The 17,401-nt window shown below is 45.5% G+C and overlaps 1 protein-coding gene across 1 annotated transcript in view; it reads right to left on the bottom strand.

Moving 5' to 3' along the window:
- Nucleotides 1–17,401, bottom strand: part of pou6f2 (POU class 6 homeobox 2) — a 953,197-nt gene that overhangs the window by 323,434 nt on the left and 612,362 nt on the right. The window contains exon 5 of the mRNA XM_072467231.1: nt 13,801–14,015. Coding sequence (XP_072323332.1) covers nt 13,801–14,015 — 215 coding nt within the window. The remainder of the gene's footprint in view (nt 1–13,800; nt 14,016–17,401) is intronic.

The raw sequence follows: 17,401 nt of genomic DNA, 5'->3' as shown, positions 1-17,401 counted from the left end.
TGCCATGGTAGAAGTACAATACACCACGACTCCCACTCAACCACCAGTTAGTTACTCAATTCCCAGGAGAACGGCAGAACCTGAGACCAATTCAGAAGAAAAATATCAAGGGATTCCTTTCATAGCCCTAAAAATAATCAAGCAAGTTGCAGGAGACATTGTTGACTGAAGGCACACCCCATAATACGAACCTACTTTCTAAATTTAGTTGTCAGCCTGATGTTCTTTGTCAGCCGTGACCCATCTGACGGCACTTTTACCTCGAGTCAGATGGTTGTAGGTTCAAGCCAGAGATTTGAACACATGATTTAGGAAAATATTCCAGTGAAATGCCGCACTCCCAGAGAGTGCTACACTGTCAGATGGGGGGTGGGGGGGGGTGGGGTGGGGAGGGGGGTTCAGGGTGCACGACGTTGTACTCGATCCACATGAGCACCGGGACCCCCCCCCCCCCCTAGATAGATGCCATGGCGTGGCTCCAACTGTCTCCTCACCCAGCATTAATATAGCTTATATCTGCATATCCTGATGATACCCGCCTAATTGTGATGCTTTATCCACCCCCCCCCCCACTCCCCCCACCCCCCTCCCCCCACCCCCCCCCCCCGGACAAGACAGCTCACAACCAACGTGAGCGTATGAAAACCGGAGGGGGTTCTCCTGTGCTGCAGCCCCTAAATGTTCACGAGCAGAGGATGGCCACCCGCAGAGCTGCGGCTCTAACCACGGCAGTGAACATCGCTGTCTGGTTTGCATACATGGTGACCTGCAGGCGGGTGGTGGGGGGCAGAGAAACAACATGTTACACGGAGGTTCTTCCACACCTCGCCAGCCGGGTTGCATGGGATCCCTGTGCGCCCCGGTGGCCTGGTCGCGCTGCAGATACGCAGCCAGCCTAACACCTGGTCACTGTCTGCGTCCAACGGTCAGTTCACACCATCCTCCTCACCAGTGTGCCAGTCGCCTGTACCCTTCAGCCACACGACAACCTGCGGCAGTGTCCTCGTCACCGTCCTGCCATATCAGGGCGGCTGACATGTGGCATCCGCGGATGGACAACACCCTCCACACTCTCCCTCACCCCCACCCCACCTCCACTCCCTCCCTCACCCCCCTCCCACCTCCACTCCTTCACTCACCCCCTCCCACCTCCAATCCCTCCCTCACCCCCCTCCCACCTCCACACTCTCCCTCCCCCCTCCCACCTCCACACCCTCCCACCCCCCCCCTCCCACCTCCACACTCTCCCTCACCCCCCTCCCACCTCCACACTCTCCCTCCCCCTCCCACCTCCACATCCTCCCTCCCCCCCCTCCCCCCCCCCCCCCCCCCCCCCCCCGTTGGTCGCAGCGTTCTCGGGGAAGCCGACCTGGGCTGCAGGAGCTCCAGAACAGTCCGCTCACCTGCTCACTGCTCAGCACCAGCCAGCACGACTGGCTGACGACTTTATTTACCAGCTTTGAACGGCGACGGCGTGAACTGGGGTCACGCAAACAACAAACAAAGAACAAAGAAATGTACAGCACAGGAACAGGCCCTTCGGCCCTCCAAGCCCGTGCCGACCATGCTGCCCGACTAAACTACAATCTTCTGCACTTCCTGGGTCCGTATCCTTCTATTCCCATCCTATTCATATATTTGTCAAGATGCCCCTTAAATGTCCCTATCGTCCCTGCTTCCACTACCTCCTCCGGTAGCGAGTTCCAGGCACCCACTACCCTCTGCCTAAAAAACTTGCCTCGTACATCTACTCTAAACCTTGACCCTCTCACCTTAAACCTATGCCCCCTAGTAATTAACCCCTCTACCCTGGGGAAAAGCCTCTGACTATCCACTCTGTCTATGCCCCTCATAATTTTATATACCTCTATCAGGTCTCCCCTCAACCTCCTTCGTTCCAGTGAGAACAAACCAAGTTTATTCAATCGCTCCTCATAGCTAATGCCCTCCATACCAGGCAACATTCTGGTAAATCTCTTCTGCACCCTCTCTAAAGCCTCCACATCCTTCTGGTAGTGTGGCGACCAGAATTGAACACTATACTCCAAGTGTGGCCTAACTAAGGTTCTATACAGCTGCAACATGACTTGCCAATTCTTATACTCAATGCCCCGGCCAATGAAGGCAAGCATGCCGTATGCCTTCTTGACTACCTTCTCCACCTGTGTTGCCCCTTTCAATGACCTGTGGACCTGTACTCCTAGATCTCTTTGACTTTCAATACTCTTGAGGGTTCTACCATTCACTGTATATTCCCTACCTGCATTAGACCTTCCAAAATGCATTACCTCACATTTGTCCGGATTAAACTCCATCTGCCATCTCTCTGCCCAAGTCTCCAAACAATCTAAATCCTGCTGTATCCTCCGACAGTCCTCATCGCTATCCGCAATTCCACCAACCTTTGTGTCGTCTGCAAACTTACTAATCAGACCAGTTACATTTTCCTCCAAATCATTTATATATACTACAAAGAGCAAAGGTCCCAGCACTGATCCCTGTGGAACACCACTGGTCACAGCCCTCTAATTAGAAAAGCATCCCTCCATTGCTACTCTCTGCCTTCTATGGCCTAGCCAGTTCTGTATCCACCTTGCCAGCTCACCCCTGATCCCGTGTGACTTCACCTTTTGTACTAGTCTACCATGAGGGACCTTGTCAAAGGCCTTACTGAAGTCCATATAGACAACATCTACTGCCCTACCTGCATCAATCATCTTAGTGACCTCCTCGAAAAACTCTATCAAGTTAGTGAGACACGACCTCCCCTTCACAAAACTGTGCTGCCTCTCGCTAATACGTCCATTTGCTTCCAAATGGGAGTAGATCCTGTCTCGAAGAATTCTCTCCAGTAATTTCCCTACCACTGAAGTAAGGCTCACCGGCCTGTAGTTCCCGGCGTCGGGATTTCGGCCCACCCAGACCGGAGAATAGCGGGGGAAGCGGAGAATCGCCATTTTGGCTGTCTCGGGCGATTCTCTGGCCTGCGCCGCGCAGAACTCGATGGGGCCGATCTCGCCGCTTGGGTGAATTGCGGGAGGGCGTCGGACCGGCGTCACGTGGACAAATGGCGCGCCAGGCGATTCTCCCAACCGGCGCGGGAGCGGAGAATCGCGCTTACTGTCTTTCAGATGAGACATAAAACGGAGGCCTCATCTGTCCTCTCAGGTCATTGTAAAAGATCACCAATGTTACTCGATGAAGGGGAGAATGTTTTTCCCAGTATCCCTCAACCGAATCTGCTGCCGTGTGCCCCTATATTACAGCGTTACAGCAGAGCCTTTGGGTGCAATTCAGCAATCCTCTTTCACCTGGCACAGATCCGGGCGCAATCGGTGAAGCACATGTGAGCCCCAAATCGGGCTCAGCGTCGGGCGCGAAACCTCCTGCTGGAAACCCTGCTCACCTGCATATCTGGATCTCTCCGTCGCTGGGTGAGATCCAGATCTGAATATTTAAATGAGCCCATGACTCATTTAAATACCTGGGCGCCGGATTCACCAGGTTCCCAGGACTCACCGGCCACACCTCTGAGACAGCGCCAGGGCACTGTTTAGTACTTGTCCACACAAACGTGGACCAGTTCTAACAGCACCTGGGAGGGTCTCCCAAGCCATTGAAGACAACCGCGTAATCGGGGACAGTGCAGGATAGCATCCTAGTACTCCCCCTGGCACCTTGGCACTGCCTGCCTGGCACCCTGGCAGTGCCACCCTGGCAGCGCCACCCTGGCAGTGCCAGGGAGCCCGGCTGCCGGGGTTCAGGGCCAGCGAGGGAGGGCCTGCCCATTGAAGGCGGGGGGGGGGGGGTGTCCCAGGGGCCTCCCCTTGGTTGGGGTGAGGATGGGTCGGGTGAGTGGAGGGCTGGGGTCAAATACGCAGCAGGGGGGGGGACAGAGATAATGGTTGCCGGACAAAATGGCACCTCGATCTGTGAGGAAGCTCGCTAGCAAGAAATCCCTCTATGAGTCTCAGCGGGGACAACACTCAATGGGTTTTAAGCACCCTTCGGACATCCTGAAGCCAGGAAAAACACTATATAAATGAAGGCTCTTCTTTGACTTATGTTAACCAGAAACAGAAACTCCCATTAGAACTCTTGCAATAAATTCACACTCAGTACATGTGCATCATTCCACAAGTCAATGCTTAGATAAATGGTACCCAATCAATGCTTTCCATCCATCCATTCATCTATGCCATTACCCGCACACTTAGTAACATAATTAAATATCAGACTGCCCCATGGCATACAACACTCGCTGATGTTGACCTGGTGTTGGCAGTGAGTGAAATATGATTACATTTATGATGATCACTTGAAACATTTTTATCTTGGCAGTTCCAATTCATACCTTTAATCTTCCATCGGACGGTCAAGCATCCCATTGGAGGGGGTGCAGGAAGATAATGGCAACTCTTGTGAGGAGGTCATACATTCTGAAGGAGCACCACCACAGTATTCATGCAAACCAAGCAGCAACTCAGACCTCACACTTCTGTATAATCGGAATGGAAGATAGTTGAGCTTCCCAAGTTTGTAAGCTGGTGGTGGAGACAGACTGCAACAGCGAGTCCACATGGGAGGCTGCAGGATGCACTAATCTCAGTCAGCTGGATATAGATGCTGAATTGTAGGGGATTACTATTTCTGGAATAGCAGCAGACACCATGAAATGTACTAGCAGGCATTCCAGCTACATTGTGCACCCTTGAGAGCAATCAATCTCAACCATTCGTGGCACACAGACCACAGGTGTTTGTAATGATGCCTTTGTGCATGGAAAGAGTGACAACCTGTATGAAGCAGCAAATGTGACAATCAAATGAATACATCCAGGCCTCATCGGTGGCTTTCACATCATGAAGGCCACTTGAAATAGAACGCATGTCACAATAGCTTTGGTCATTTATCATCTCACTGATTTGCAGAAAAGTGATCTCCAATGGAAGTGTTGGATCACCATGTGAAGGATGATGATGAACGGAAACATGGCAGTGGGCACCAGCTCAAAGTGACTCCACTTCTCATCCGTTGCCAATCCGCGCCACCCCTCCCCTCAGTCAGTGCATTAAGTGCTGCTTCATGCCCCGATGGCCATGTCTGGCCCTGCACAGGTGAGGGTGGCACGGTCTTTGGCAGGGCCCCTTATAGGCTCCAAAGCCCAGGGCGTGTTGACCAAGATTAACTCAGCAGTCAGAACAAGCATCTGAACAGTGTGCCTCATTCTGATGACACCTTATCATTGCAGCATGTGTAATAGGAAGAGGGAGACAATGAGAACAGAAAAAGTGGTGGAAATACTCAGCATGTCATGCAGCAACAATGGAGAGAAACAGAGTTAACAGTTGAAATCTTTCTGACATAGAAAATATTTGAGAACCATGACATTTACAGGTTCTGCTCAAACTGGTATTTGCTGTTCATATGGCGTCGCGATCTTAAGGGAGGCAACCAATTAACAGGCCTCCGTTGTGGACATCAGGCGGGTTCTGTAGGTGGGAGATGGAAGTTGGATGGCTAGTTAAAGGGTACCTGAACTGTGGTTGCAGGCAGAGTGCCTCTGTTGACTATGAAAAGTAGAAGAGAGAAAAGCAGGATGAACAGATTGGGTGGAAGGGCAACTGGTTTAATGACACCTCCCTTGAGACAATGGTGGACGTGGTTAGGGCATGTATGTATATATTGTTCTTGGAGAGTGGAAGGAGGAGGAGGTCTGCTGCAATGATGAAGCAGATATATGTGGACGTGGATTAGAGGGTGTCCCGCTGCAGAGTAGTAAGGGAGACATGGATTCAGTGCCCAAAATCGATTACATGACTTGTTGAGTCCTGGGTAGCAGACTGGCATGAAAACCACAGTGGCAAGGTTTGGCACGTACAGTTGCCCTCTGCGTCGCATTGCTTAATTGGTTCCAACTCCATCTACAGGTTTGCTGACGATACGACCATAGTGGGCCGGATCTTGAATAACGATGAGTCCGAATACAGGAGGGAGATAGAGAACCTAGTGGAGTGGTGTAGCGACAACAATCTCTCCCTCAGTGCCAGCAAAACTAAAGAGCTGGTAATTGACTTCCGGAAGCAAAGTACTGTACACACCCCTGTCAGCATCAATGGGGCCGAGGTGGAGATGGTTAGCAGTTTCAAATTCCTAGGGGTGCACATCTCCAAAGATCTGTCCTGGTCCACCCACGTCAACGCTACCACCAAGAAAGCACAACAGCGCCTATACTTCCTCAGGAAACTAAGGAAATTTGGCATGTCTACATTAACTCTTACCAACTTTTACAGATGCACCATAGAAAGCATCCTATCAGGCTGCATCACAGCCTGGTATGGCAACTGCTCAGCCCAGGACCGCAAGAAACTTCAGAGAGTCGTGAACACCGCCCAGTCCATCACACGAACCTGCCTCCCATCCATTGACTCCATCTATACCTCCCGCTGCCTGGGGAAAGCGGGCAGTATAATCAAAGATCCCTCCCACCCGGCTTACTCACTCTTCCAACTTCTTCCATCGGGCAGGAGATACAGAAGTCTGAGAACACGCACGAACAGACTCAAAAACAGCTTCTTCCCCACTGTCACCAGACTCCTGAATGACCCTCTTATGGACTGATTTCATTAACACTACACCCTGTATGCTTCATCCGATGCCAGTGCTTATGTAATTACATTGTATATGTTGTGTTGCCCTATTATGTATTTTCTTTTATTCCCTTTTCTTCTCATGTACTTAATGATCTGTTGAGCTGCTCGCAGAAAAATACTTTTCACTGTACCTCGGTACACGTGACAATAAACAAATCCAATCCAATCCAATCCAATCCAATAACAAGCGCCACCAATACTGAGACTTTGGAAGCATTAATATCATGGCCATACATGGAAGATGTTAGAATGTCACCAAGATATGAATGGTCAGAGATGTATTAAACAGTGCAATGCCTTCTCAGGTGCAGATGGGAACACCTTCATTTATCACATTCTCACTCTTCATTATTCAGGACTAGAGAACACACAACACCCTCAAAGGAGAACTGGGACCAGACCGGCTCTAATCTCAGTCCTGATGACAATGGAAGAGGTGGCCCTGGAGATTGACAGGGTCTCAGTAGGGCAAGGTGGAGGTTTTCCAGCGAGATGGTGAAACATGCCTCTTCTTGGATCACCCAGCTCATCTATAATTTTGTATCTAGGTGTTTTAATTTGATAAGTAGCTAGAACTGCGTGGAAGTAGCCACAGTGAGATGGAAGCTTCATTAAATTATATCTTCTCTAAATTGCAGTGTCAGTGCTGAAGGAAGAGCAGGTTGTGACGGCACGCAAGGCAACAGAGGCCTCTGTGGTGGCACGTTGCATTCTGAAGAGTCAACTGCACCCTCCACCAATTCAGATACATACCCTGGTAGGACCTCTGTTGCATGTCGAATTGTTGGTACAAGGTGAGCATCCCATCATATGTGAACAGATGATGGAGGCATGGAAAGCTGTGGAGAGCCACATTCAGTACCAGCCGTACTTAACTTGCTGGAGATGCTAAGCCTCAGGGATCATGCACAAAGTGGATGCTTGCGGAGCAGCAAAGGGAGATATTTGGACATCTAACAGAGTTTCCTTAGCCTGTGTGCACCCTTGGGCAGAAGATGGGGGAGTAAAATTATGTCATGAGTGCCACCACCTCTCAGTCAAATGCTGCATTGTGTGGATTAATTGAAAGAGTGGCCACTCTCGTGGAGATCATAAAAGCTAGGCCAACAAGTGAGTGCAGGAAGTGGCCTGCACAGTGTGGCTGAAACACTCAGCAATGATGATTGTTATTCAGTCCCAGATGCTGTCCCGCTCCTGGTTAACCCTCAAAAGGACTGAAGCAGTCAAGACTACTATCAATGGTGGGGTGGCATCTTCAAGGTGCCTGTGAGCATTGACCACCCCCGGTTCCCTCTGACAGAGACACCCCCTGTGACCCCCCTATCATGACTGAGAATACCCCTGCATATATGAAGGTGAGGCAGACTGTGGTGGCTCCTTCATGGGCATAACAAGCTAGAATGGCAGTCATGGGCATTTTCTTTGCCAGAGCAAAGAGCAGGCTGCCTCCAGGTCAGTCTCAGTCACAGAGGGCGAACCATGTAGAAGCTCAGAGAAGAGGGAAAAGGAATTCTGGTCGCATCGCTATGGGGATCTGTAAAATCTGTAAAAGGTGAATTTACTGATGGATCTGTAAAATTTATCAGTTTTACTTGAATAGAGGCTCCTATATTGGAAATCTATTAATTATCATGTATTCATTGTGTTCCATTTGTTAGGAAAATAGAGATTGTTTTAAGTGATCTATAATTGTCTTGTTAAATATTAGAAATAAGGTATAGATTTAAGTGGATTTAATTTAGTGCAAGAAAGGGCAAAACTCTAGTTAGATTCATGTTAAACAAAGGCGTTTGCGTGCATGGGGGATTTTGGTTCCAATTCAAACTGTGTTTGTATTGTGCTGAGTGAGAGAGTTTATGATAAAAGTAATCATGAACTTGGGGAAAGAATGAGATGTTGCAAAGCAAATGGGGCCACTTTTGAGGAAAAGGCCTCTTTGAGGTTAATTTTAACTAGAGACCAGAGTATAAGGAGCTCCGCAGGGAGAGCGGGAACATCTCTCGGAGCTTTGCTAGAAGAACAGCCATACAATGGAGTAAGGGGCAAGGAGAAGGTGCCAGAAAACTCTAAAGAACACTTAGGTAAGAAAACCAGGGATGGAAGAGAAAGTTCCAGGAAGTCTGAAGTTAAAGGAACAGAGGAAACTGGAACTGGAACAGGGTATTGTTCACTGAAGCCACAGACAGAGCTGAGAAGGAGTTGGCGCGTGAGAAGCCAAAGATATCTGAAGTGATTCTAAGGTTTGCATTATATGATTATAGCCTGTGAAGCGATAGTGGAAGCAATTATGGTGCAATTGGTGACTGGATCACAGAGTTTGTGTAAATGCTTAAAAGCACTCAAGACGAAGGAAGTCTGAAAGCAGAGTTGTAAAACCTGGAAGCAGATCCTTGTTGGGAACAGCTGAGAGAAAGCCTTGTTTAAAAGGATCACTGGAAAACCTGCGGGTGGATCCTTGATGAAACAGCTGCTGGAAAACATCGGTTGAGAGAAGATTTTAAAGTGTGTCTTTTTGAGAGTGGAGTTTAGAAACATTCGTGTGACAATCATCTGGGAGGAATTTGAGGAGAAATCCACCGAAGATCGATTGCCTGGCATTTGACACTTGATTTCAGAGTGGGATGTTGTCTGACCACAGTTAGCCTGTTGGGTAACAGGACCTGTGTGCTTAGTGAGAACATCACAGCATAAAATATATCATGTAACCTGTGTTATCCTTAAGATCAGTGTACATTTGTGAAGATAAGTGGGAGTGAAGGAGTATTGTATTATCGTCAAACGTTTCACGTTTAAGAATTTTTATTTGATAGCCTTCTGGCTCTGTTCATCCGTGTTGACTAAAAAGAGCAAACATTATGGTCCTTTGTCAACTATTATCTAATTCCTAATCCACCACTTTAACTTCCTCCCCGCAACCTCTATACACACATGACAGACACACACAGAGGGGAGGAAAGGGGTGAAAATCATAAATAAAGAGAAAAAGAGTCTTTGTTTCAGATGGTTGCTTCTCGCATCTTTGTTTCAATTCAGGCTTTCAGTTTGAGGTTTCCACTGCAGATTCATGCAGATTTTGTATACAGCGATGCAGTTTTTGACCTCCTTCAATCTAGGCTTTCAGTTTGAGGTTTCCACTGCAGATTCATGCAAATTTTGTATACAGCGATGCAGTTTTTGACCTCCTTCAATCTAGGCTTTCAGTTTGAGGTTTTCACTGCAGATTCATTCAGGTCTCTGGAATTTCAGAAATACATCAGCTCACAGCCTTTCTGAAGATGAGAGAAGTGATGGAGCAGACCCTTTTTCTGTGCATAGGCCTCAACTTGCTGCTTTCCTTAGGTCTCTGGAAATCGTCCCACTGAGGTGGGATACAATCACCACCTGTTACCGGGCAGAATATGCCCTTTGGGCCATTTCATTGGCCATCAGCCAATCAATCAAACTGAGTCCCACCCCATTTCTTGGGTTCCGAAAACTCTGAGTTTTTCTGTCCAAAGCTAGCAGAGCGTTCTCTGTTGCAACTTCTGAATTCCTCATTCTCTTTGCTGCTTGACTTAAAGATACATGTCCATTAAGCACCCATGGATCAAAAACGATAACAGGCAAATAAAAGAAAGGGGAAATAAGGGAATCAACAGGAAGGACCCTTATATTAGTAACATAGCAGGAGGAAGACGAGGGGTCAAATTCAAACTGTGACATCCCTATAATTCATTTGGGTAATGAGGAAACACTGAAAAATTTAAACCAGTGGTTAAGTGATGTCCCAGATAACAGAGTTACTGAAGTCCTATAAATGTATTTGCGGGAATAGACTAGGTGGAACGGGGTTAGTGACGCATTACGTAGATGTGGAAGACACCGTTACAATTAAACAACATCCATATAGGTTAAGTACAGTTAAGGTATCGCAGGTGCAGAAGAAAATTGAGTAAATGCTCCAAAATGAGATTATTGAATTGAGTTCTAATGATTGGAACTCCCCTATTGTCATGGTGTCCAAATTGGATGGAACCCTGTGCATGGACTATAGGCGGTGAATACTGTAGCCAAAAGGGATTTGTTTCCTATTCCACATTTGGAAGACTGCATCGAAAGTGTTGGACAGTTGAAATTCATCACCAAAATAGACTTGCTAAAGGGCTCTTGGCAAGTACCTTTGACTGAGAGGGCAAGGGAGGTCTCCGCTTTTGTGATGCCACAGGGATTCTATCAATTCAAAGTTATGCCATTTGGAATGAAGTACGCCCCTGCAACGTTTCTGGGACTCACAAACAGAGTGATTCAAGGATTGAGTCACTGTGCCGTATACATTGATGACTGAGTGGTGTTCAGCCAGAGTTGGGAAGACTATCTACACTACCAAAAAGAACTGTCTGACCGCTTAGAAGAAGCTAATGCAGCGATAAATCTAGCAAAAAGCAAATTTGCCAAGGCCCAAATTTCATATCCGGGACACAGTGGGACATGGTTAAATGGCCCAATGAGATGCAAAAATACAGGCCATTTGAGATTTCCCGGAACCCACCATCAGAAAAGAGATTTTAAGGTTTCTGGGCATGAGCGGATTCCACAGTTAGGTTTGTGTCAAACTTGAGCAATGTACCATTCACAGAGCTGTTGAAGAAGAACAAGCACTTCGACTGGACGGAGGATTGCCAAACAGAATTCAACCATTTAAAAACTGTTGACGACAAACTCAGTGTCAGCAGCATCCAATTATAACAAGCAGTTTAAACTGGCGGTGGATGCTAGCGAGGGTGGTGTAGGAGCCATCTTATTGCAAGAAGACAAATTGGCCTTGAGAAGCCAGTGGGATATTTAGCACGGAAATTAAAAAGTCACCGGCTGAAGTATTCAACTGAGAAAGAGACTTTAAGCCTGGTACTGGCGTTCCAACATTGAGAACTCAGCAGAGACAATCATATATACGGACCACAGCCCTTTGAATTATTTGGAGAAATTTCAAGATTGGAAAATCTGGTTACCCCAATGGAGTTTGCTATTGCAACTATTTAACTTGACAATCTTCCATGTGGCTGTGGATAGAAAACTTCACTGTGGTCACTTTATCCTGAGTATAAAATAAGCTTTTGGGAACAGTGAGTGTAAACTCTCTGGGATATCTTCTATGTCAATGCTCTTGAATTTTATAATGTTTAATCAGATAGAACTAATAAGAAAAGGGCTGAGAAATGAAACATCTTACAAATTAAGACATTTAATTTTTAAAAGGTGGGGACGTGTCATGGATCTACCTAGTAACAGCAGTAAATAAATTTTAAAAATCATAATAGGATGCAATCTGCCTAGCAAGAGGTAGAAATCAACCAAGCGGCAGCAGTAGGCAGCATTCAAAAGGCCTGTGGAGATGTGACTTTCCCAGTAATGGGATTAGCAGACATCTAGACAAAATCAGTTGTAAATCATCATATTAGTAGAAACAGCTTACCTGGACGGCTGAGAGATCAGTGGAGGTATACACATGCAAAATTCTAGAGTCAAGGAATTTGAGAAAGGCAGATAGCCAAATACACAGAATGAAAAATGGACAACGCAAGCATCCTCAGTAACTAGCCGGCCAGTTTACATCAAAAAGCCTGAGAGGCCAGTCCACAACTCACAGCCAGGAGGCTAGTCCCACGTCTAAATCTTAGAGCCAAGACCATGCAAAGACTTTCATAAAGGTAGTTTAAATATCTTCACTGGACCAGGAAAAGATGTTTCCAGACTTGATTGTCAGCCCAGTATTGTGTGGTAACTATCCGCCGAATTTGGCTCATAAATCCAAGTAATTTGGATGTTGATTGGGGAGAAGGGAAGTCTGAAGTTCAGGAATCTTAGACATATTTTCGAACAAGGGATATGTTCTACATGAACTGTGGGTGTGTTTAGTGATTAGTATTTAGTATTAGTATTTAGTATTAGTGATTAGTATTTAGTACTTAATTGTCCTACAGTATTGTAGTCCTGCTCGTGTGTAGCTTGTCTTTTCTTTAATTTAATAAATAGTCTTTAATAACTGTGACACAACAGCTAGACTGGTTATTCTCCCTGGGGTTTCACGTGACTCCACACACCAATCCAAAAACAAAATTATACACCCCCACAAACAGGTGCTTCTAAGTTGGGACACCCTCACAGATACCACCAGCGTAGTTTGTGACATTTGCCTGAAATCACCAGGATAGGACCCTGGGTAAAACTTTACGTACCTCTCATGAATTAGTGAAATTTTGTCGCAAGTTAATGATCATAGACAGCAAATTTCTTAATGACTCAAGGCTTTCAGACTCTCTTGTTAATAGAGTTAGATGAATTAGGCACTAACTTTCTTCTACTTGACAGGCTGTGGGGTACAAATTGTCCATTCTTCACTCCCATTCTGCACCACAACAAGGCTGTTATTGTCGGATCAACTCTCAGTGTAGAGAGGCTATTCCTCAAGGATTCCAGTCTTTGGTTCTTTGTGGTGGGCCAGAGATGATGGGAGTGACAGACTATCTTAGGATGAAGACATCAAGTCTGCTGTTGGAATAGCAGGCATTGACCGACATGATGGTTTGAGCATGATTGGACACCATCTGTACATTAAGGGAGTGGAGCCGTTGTCCTTCCTGTACCTCTCCCCGTTGGCATGCAGAGTCCACAGAGGTATGCACATGCAATCCATGGTTCCCTGTTTCACTGGCAATAGCACAATCCTGACATGTGCTTGCTCTAGTTAGAGAGAGCGATTAACTCCCTTTTCATCATGTACAGAACCTCCTTCAACTCCCAAATCCCACTGATGGAGCTAATTCGACACGAGAAGTTTGTTCACCCTATGTCCTCTCTTCCTCTATGGAACTCCACATAAATGAGGCATTCTCATTTCTTTGTAATGTGCTGGGATCAAACTCTGTCCTAAGAAATAAAAATCACTAACTGACACAATTGTCCTTGAGTTGAAGTAAGTTTTCGCTTAGCCACAGACTTAGGTTCAGGAATTGAAATGACTCTGATCTAATGTTTGATCTGCTAATGAAGTCTGAATTAACCAGAAACTCTCATTGAAGTATCGTTCAAGCATATTTCAACATAACTAGCAAGGAACAAGCACTATTTACAGGTCACACTGTTTTGCAGTTGGATTAAATTGCCTTACCTGAAGGGGACTGGTTGAAGTCAGTGTTGACTGGAGGCATTGCCCTTGTGACTGGCTTTGTTTTTGAGGGGATGATGCCTGCTGACCAGGCAGCTGGTGGTTCTGTTGGTGCTGTTGCTGTCCTTGTTGCTGTTGTTGTTGTTGCTGTTGCTGTTGCTGTTGTAGCTGCTGAAGATGTTGAAGTTGCTGTATTTGGGAATTCAGGGATGAGGTAGCTGTGGTACATAAAAATAGTCATGTAAAACGTAAATGTTGAATATGCGAAGAACAAGCTTAAGGCGTCACAAATAATCATTATTTTAGCCAACTCTATTTTTACTTTCGCCAGTTTTCTCTCATTATTTCCTGAAACTGTTGTCTCTATGTCATTTGCTCTACAACTTCACAGACCTTTCGTCAGAACTGCTGCTAGCTCCACTTCATTATCCCACCCATGTGCCCATTATTTTCAAGTGCATTTTGACACTGACCATTCCACTCTGAGAAGCACTGCGGCAGAGTTCAATACTGTCCTCACCCAATAGTGATCAGCAGTACAATCGCCTGGCTGATTTGACCATTGCTATTCCATGATCACTGAGGCCAATTTTAGTGTGCTTACCACAGCCCTCGCTGAGATCAGCGAGGTCAAGGGAGATATTGTGATTAAAAACAGAAGATGCTGGAAATACTCAGCAAGTCTGGCGGCATCTTTCGTGAGAGAAACCATTAACGTTTGAGGCTCATGGCATTTCATCAGAACTGCTGCTAGCTCCACAGAATATCTGCAGCATTGTCTGTTTTTATTTCAGATTTTCAGCAACCCCGGTATTTTGCAATTTTTGTTCATATTTCACAGTTTGGAGGTAATGTTTTAAACAGGTAGTGAAGATAATGGTCTTTCAGTGCCAACTGCCACTTCATTCGGCCAAAAGGTGGTAATAAACAGAGGATTAATAAGAGGGATTGACTAATATGCAATAAAAGAATATATTAATGTATACAATCACAAATGGACTAATATAGAATAGCAGGAATAGATTAATATACAATGACAGGAATAGACGAATATTCCAAAATGTGATTTAATATACAAGAAGTAACTTATTAATATATAATAGGGATACTCTAATATGGCTACCACTTCCCTAAAACTGAATTTGATTTTGAAAAACAATAATTTGCTAGAAGTAGCTGACATTTATTTGGAATATCCACCACTTACACAGCACGTGTTTGTCCCAGACAACCACCTATATTGGGCATATAACTGTAACTATTTGTCATTGTGAAAGGTGCCGATTGTTAAAGGTTCCACTCTAACCATGTTAATCATGCCGACCACACATGTAGTTCCAGTGGCTCTTTCCACATTGCCATTAAGCTGCCATTATGTTCCCCTCCACTTGCAAGCAGGACTTTCATTTTGAACATACCTCAATTCATTTTTTCTCATTGAAAATATGTTTCTTGAAGCTTAACTCGAGGAAACTATTTTAGATAGGACCTAGACCTCCTGCCACTGCTTCGGGCCCATCTCGCAGTTTGCTGAGACCATCTAGCTCTGATTTAAAATTGAATATCAAATACTCTAAGGGCATATTTGAAATATTATCTGAATGGGCGGCACATCAGCTCGTTATTTATCTAAGGATGGCATTTATTCTTTATATACAGAGATTTAGCAAAGAGAAAAGCAGCAAGTGATAAATTGATGTGCTTGATAAAGAAGTAGCTCTTTTCACATTCTTGGGGCAAAGATGCTACACAGCCAATGAATTACTTTACAGTGTAATCATTATTGTGCAAACATGGCCACCAATCTATATACAGCAAATTATATAAGCAGTTGATGCACTATCAATTACGACGAGACGAGAGTAGAGTGTGATCGAGGCTTTATTACACAGAGATGTGTAGCCTCCCGCAGCTGCTGCCGAAATGGCTGCAGCTAGGAGAGCCCACACATTTATACTCCACCTACTGGGCGGAGCCAGCAGGCAAGGATCTAACCCCGTACCTGTAGTACAGCGGCCTTACCGTATTACCCCTCGTATGCGGTATATACAATACAACAGTGGTGACTACCACACAGTTATACAATGAATGACCAGTTAACTTGTTTAACTGTTGTTGATTAAGGAATGAATGTTGGCCAGGAAACCAAACCTTAGCTTCGTAAAAGTGTCACAAGACCTATTCTTCCCATCTGAACTGAGAAATAGGGCCTCGGTTTAACATCCCACCTTAAAAGGCGGTACCTATAAGTAAAGCATTTCCTCAGTATGATCCGAAAATATTGTCCCATGTCCTGGTTTTAGGCTTCACCTAGCTGCCAGTTTGTGCAAAAGATATAACTAGTAATAAATTATTATACCAACATTTTTAAAAAGTATGTTATTTTTGGACAAGCCATTGCCCATTTTAATTTTAGCAAAGAATACACCGTTTTAAACTCTCTGGAAATATAGAAAACATTGTAAAGGTTTAGACACCGAGCACTTATCAAAACAAAGGCATAAATCTCAGGAAATATTTCCCCGGTGTTCTGGTGCCTCTCTAATGCATCTGGGCAATTCCCCTACTTCTGTTTTATTTAAGCTCTTTGTTGTAGTGCACATTTCATTTTATGTACGCAGTAAGATATGTCTCCTCCCACTCCACTGTCCATTTCATTCATCATTGTTGTTTTACTATAATCCTTATGTTGAATTAATAATCCCTTTGTCATTTCCGTATTATTAATAACCATCCTCTCTCGTCTTGTAGTCATTGATGATGGGTTCTTACAATTTAATACAGTTTTTCTTTTCCACAGAGTAGGCATGATCTTTCAGTGGTACTTTTTAAACTTTACCATTCTATTGTCTGCCCATGCCCGGAACATTTTCATTACACTCTTACTGCTGCACATCATTGAACTGAAATTCATTCACAAAATCAACCTGCAGGGTCATCCTTCACAAATGGCCTTGGAAACTTGCCTCCAAACCTCTCCTTTCTATGTAAAGTAAGTTAGGTTGCTGTTTATAGGAAAACATCAATCCGGTTAAAATATTATATTCATTCACTGGATGTGGCATCAATGGTAAGGCTAGCATTTATTAGCCATCCTTTGTTGCTCGCGAGAGGGTGAGCTTCTTTATTAAACCACTGTAGTCTATGTGGTGAAGGTACCCCAAAAAGTGTCATTAGGTATGGATTTTAAGGATCTTCGAGCAGGGGCTAGCACCCTTCTTGGGGCCAGCTCTGCAGATATTCAGGGAGGACTTCTGCAGGGTCCGCTGTGATGAGCTAGATACTGTGTCTGGGTGACCAAGGACCATTTCCCCTGCTGGGTCCTGTTTTCTAGGCTTTCGGGTGGCCAGCGTTCCGGTAGTGGGACAGAGAGGACTCTTCAGGGGGTGCTGTTGAGCTCTGTTTGAGGTGTGGTAGCGCTGACATTGATGGCTGGGAGGAGTTTGCTGCTGGTCGCTTGGGCTGGCAGTGACGGCTTGTCCATCATGCTTTAAGTGGAGGCAAGAGTGGCAGCAGGAAACATGGGAAACTGGCATGAAGTGTATCAGAATAGTCTAGAGGTAATGTTACGAACACTGGATTTTACAATGTGGTTATGTTTCAA

This window comes from Scyliorhinus torazame, chromosome 11 (genome assembly GCF_047496885.1).
Source record: "Scyliorhinus torazame isolate Kashiwa2021f chromosome 11, sScyTor2.1, whole genome shotgun sequence".
NCBI classification, from domain to species: Eukaryota; Metazoa; Chordata; class Chondrichthyes; order Carcharhiniformes; family Scyliorhinidae; genus Scyliorhinus; species Scyliorhinus torazame.
The sequence above is the reverse complement of the archived record's forward strand: the minus strand, read 5'-3'. Positions and strand labels throughout refer to the sequence as shown.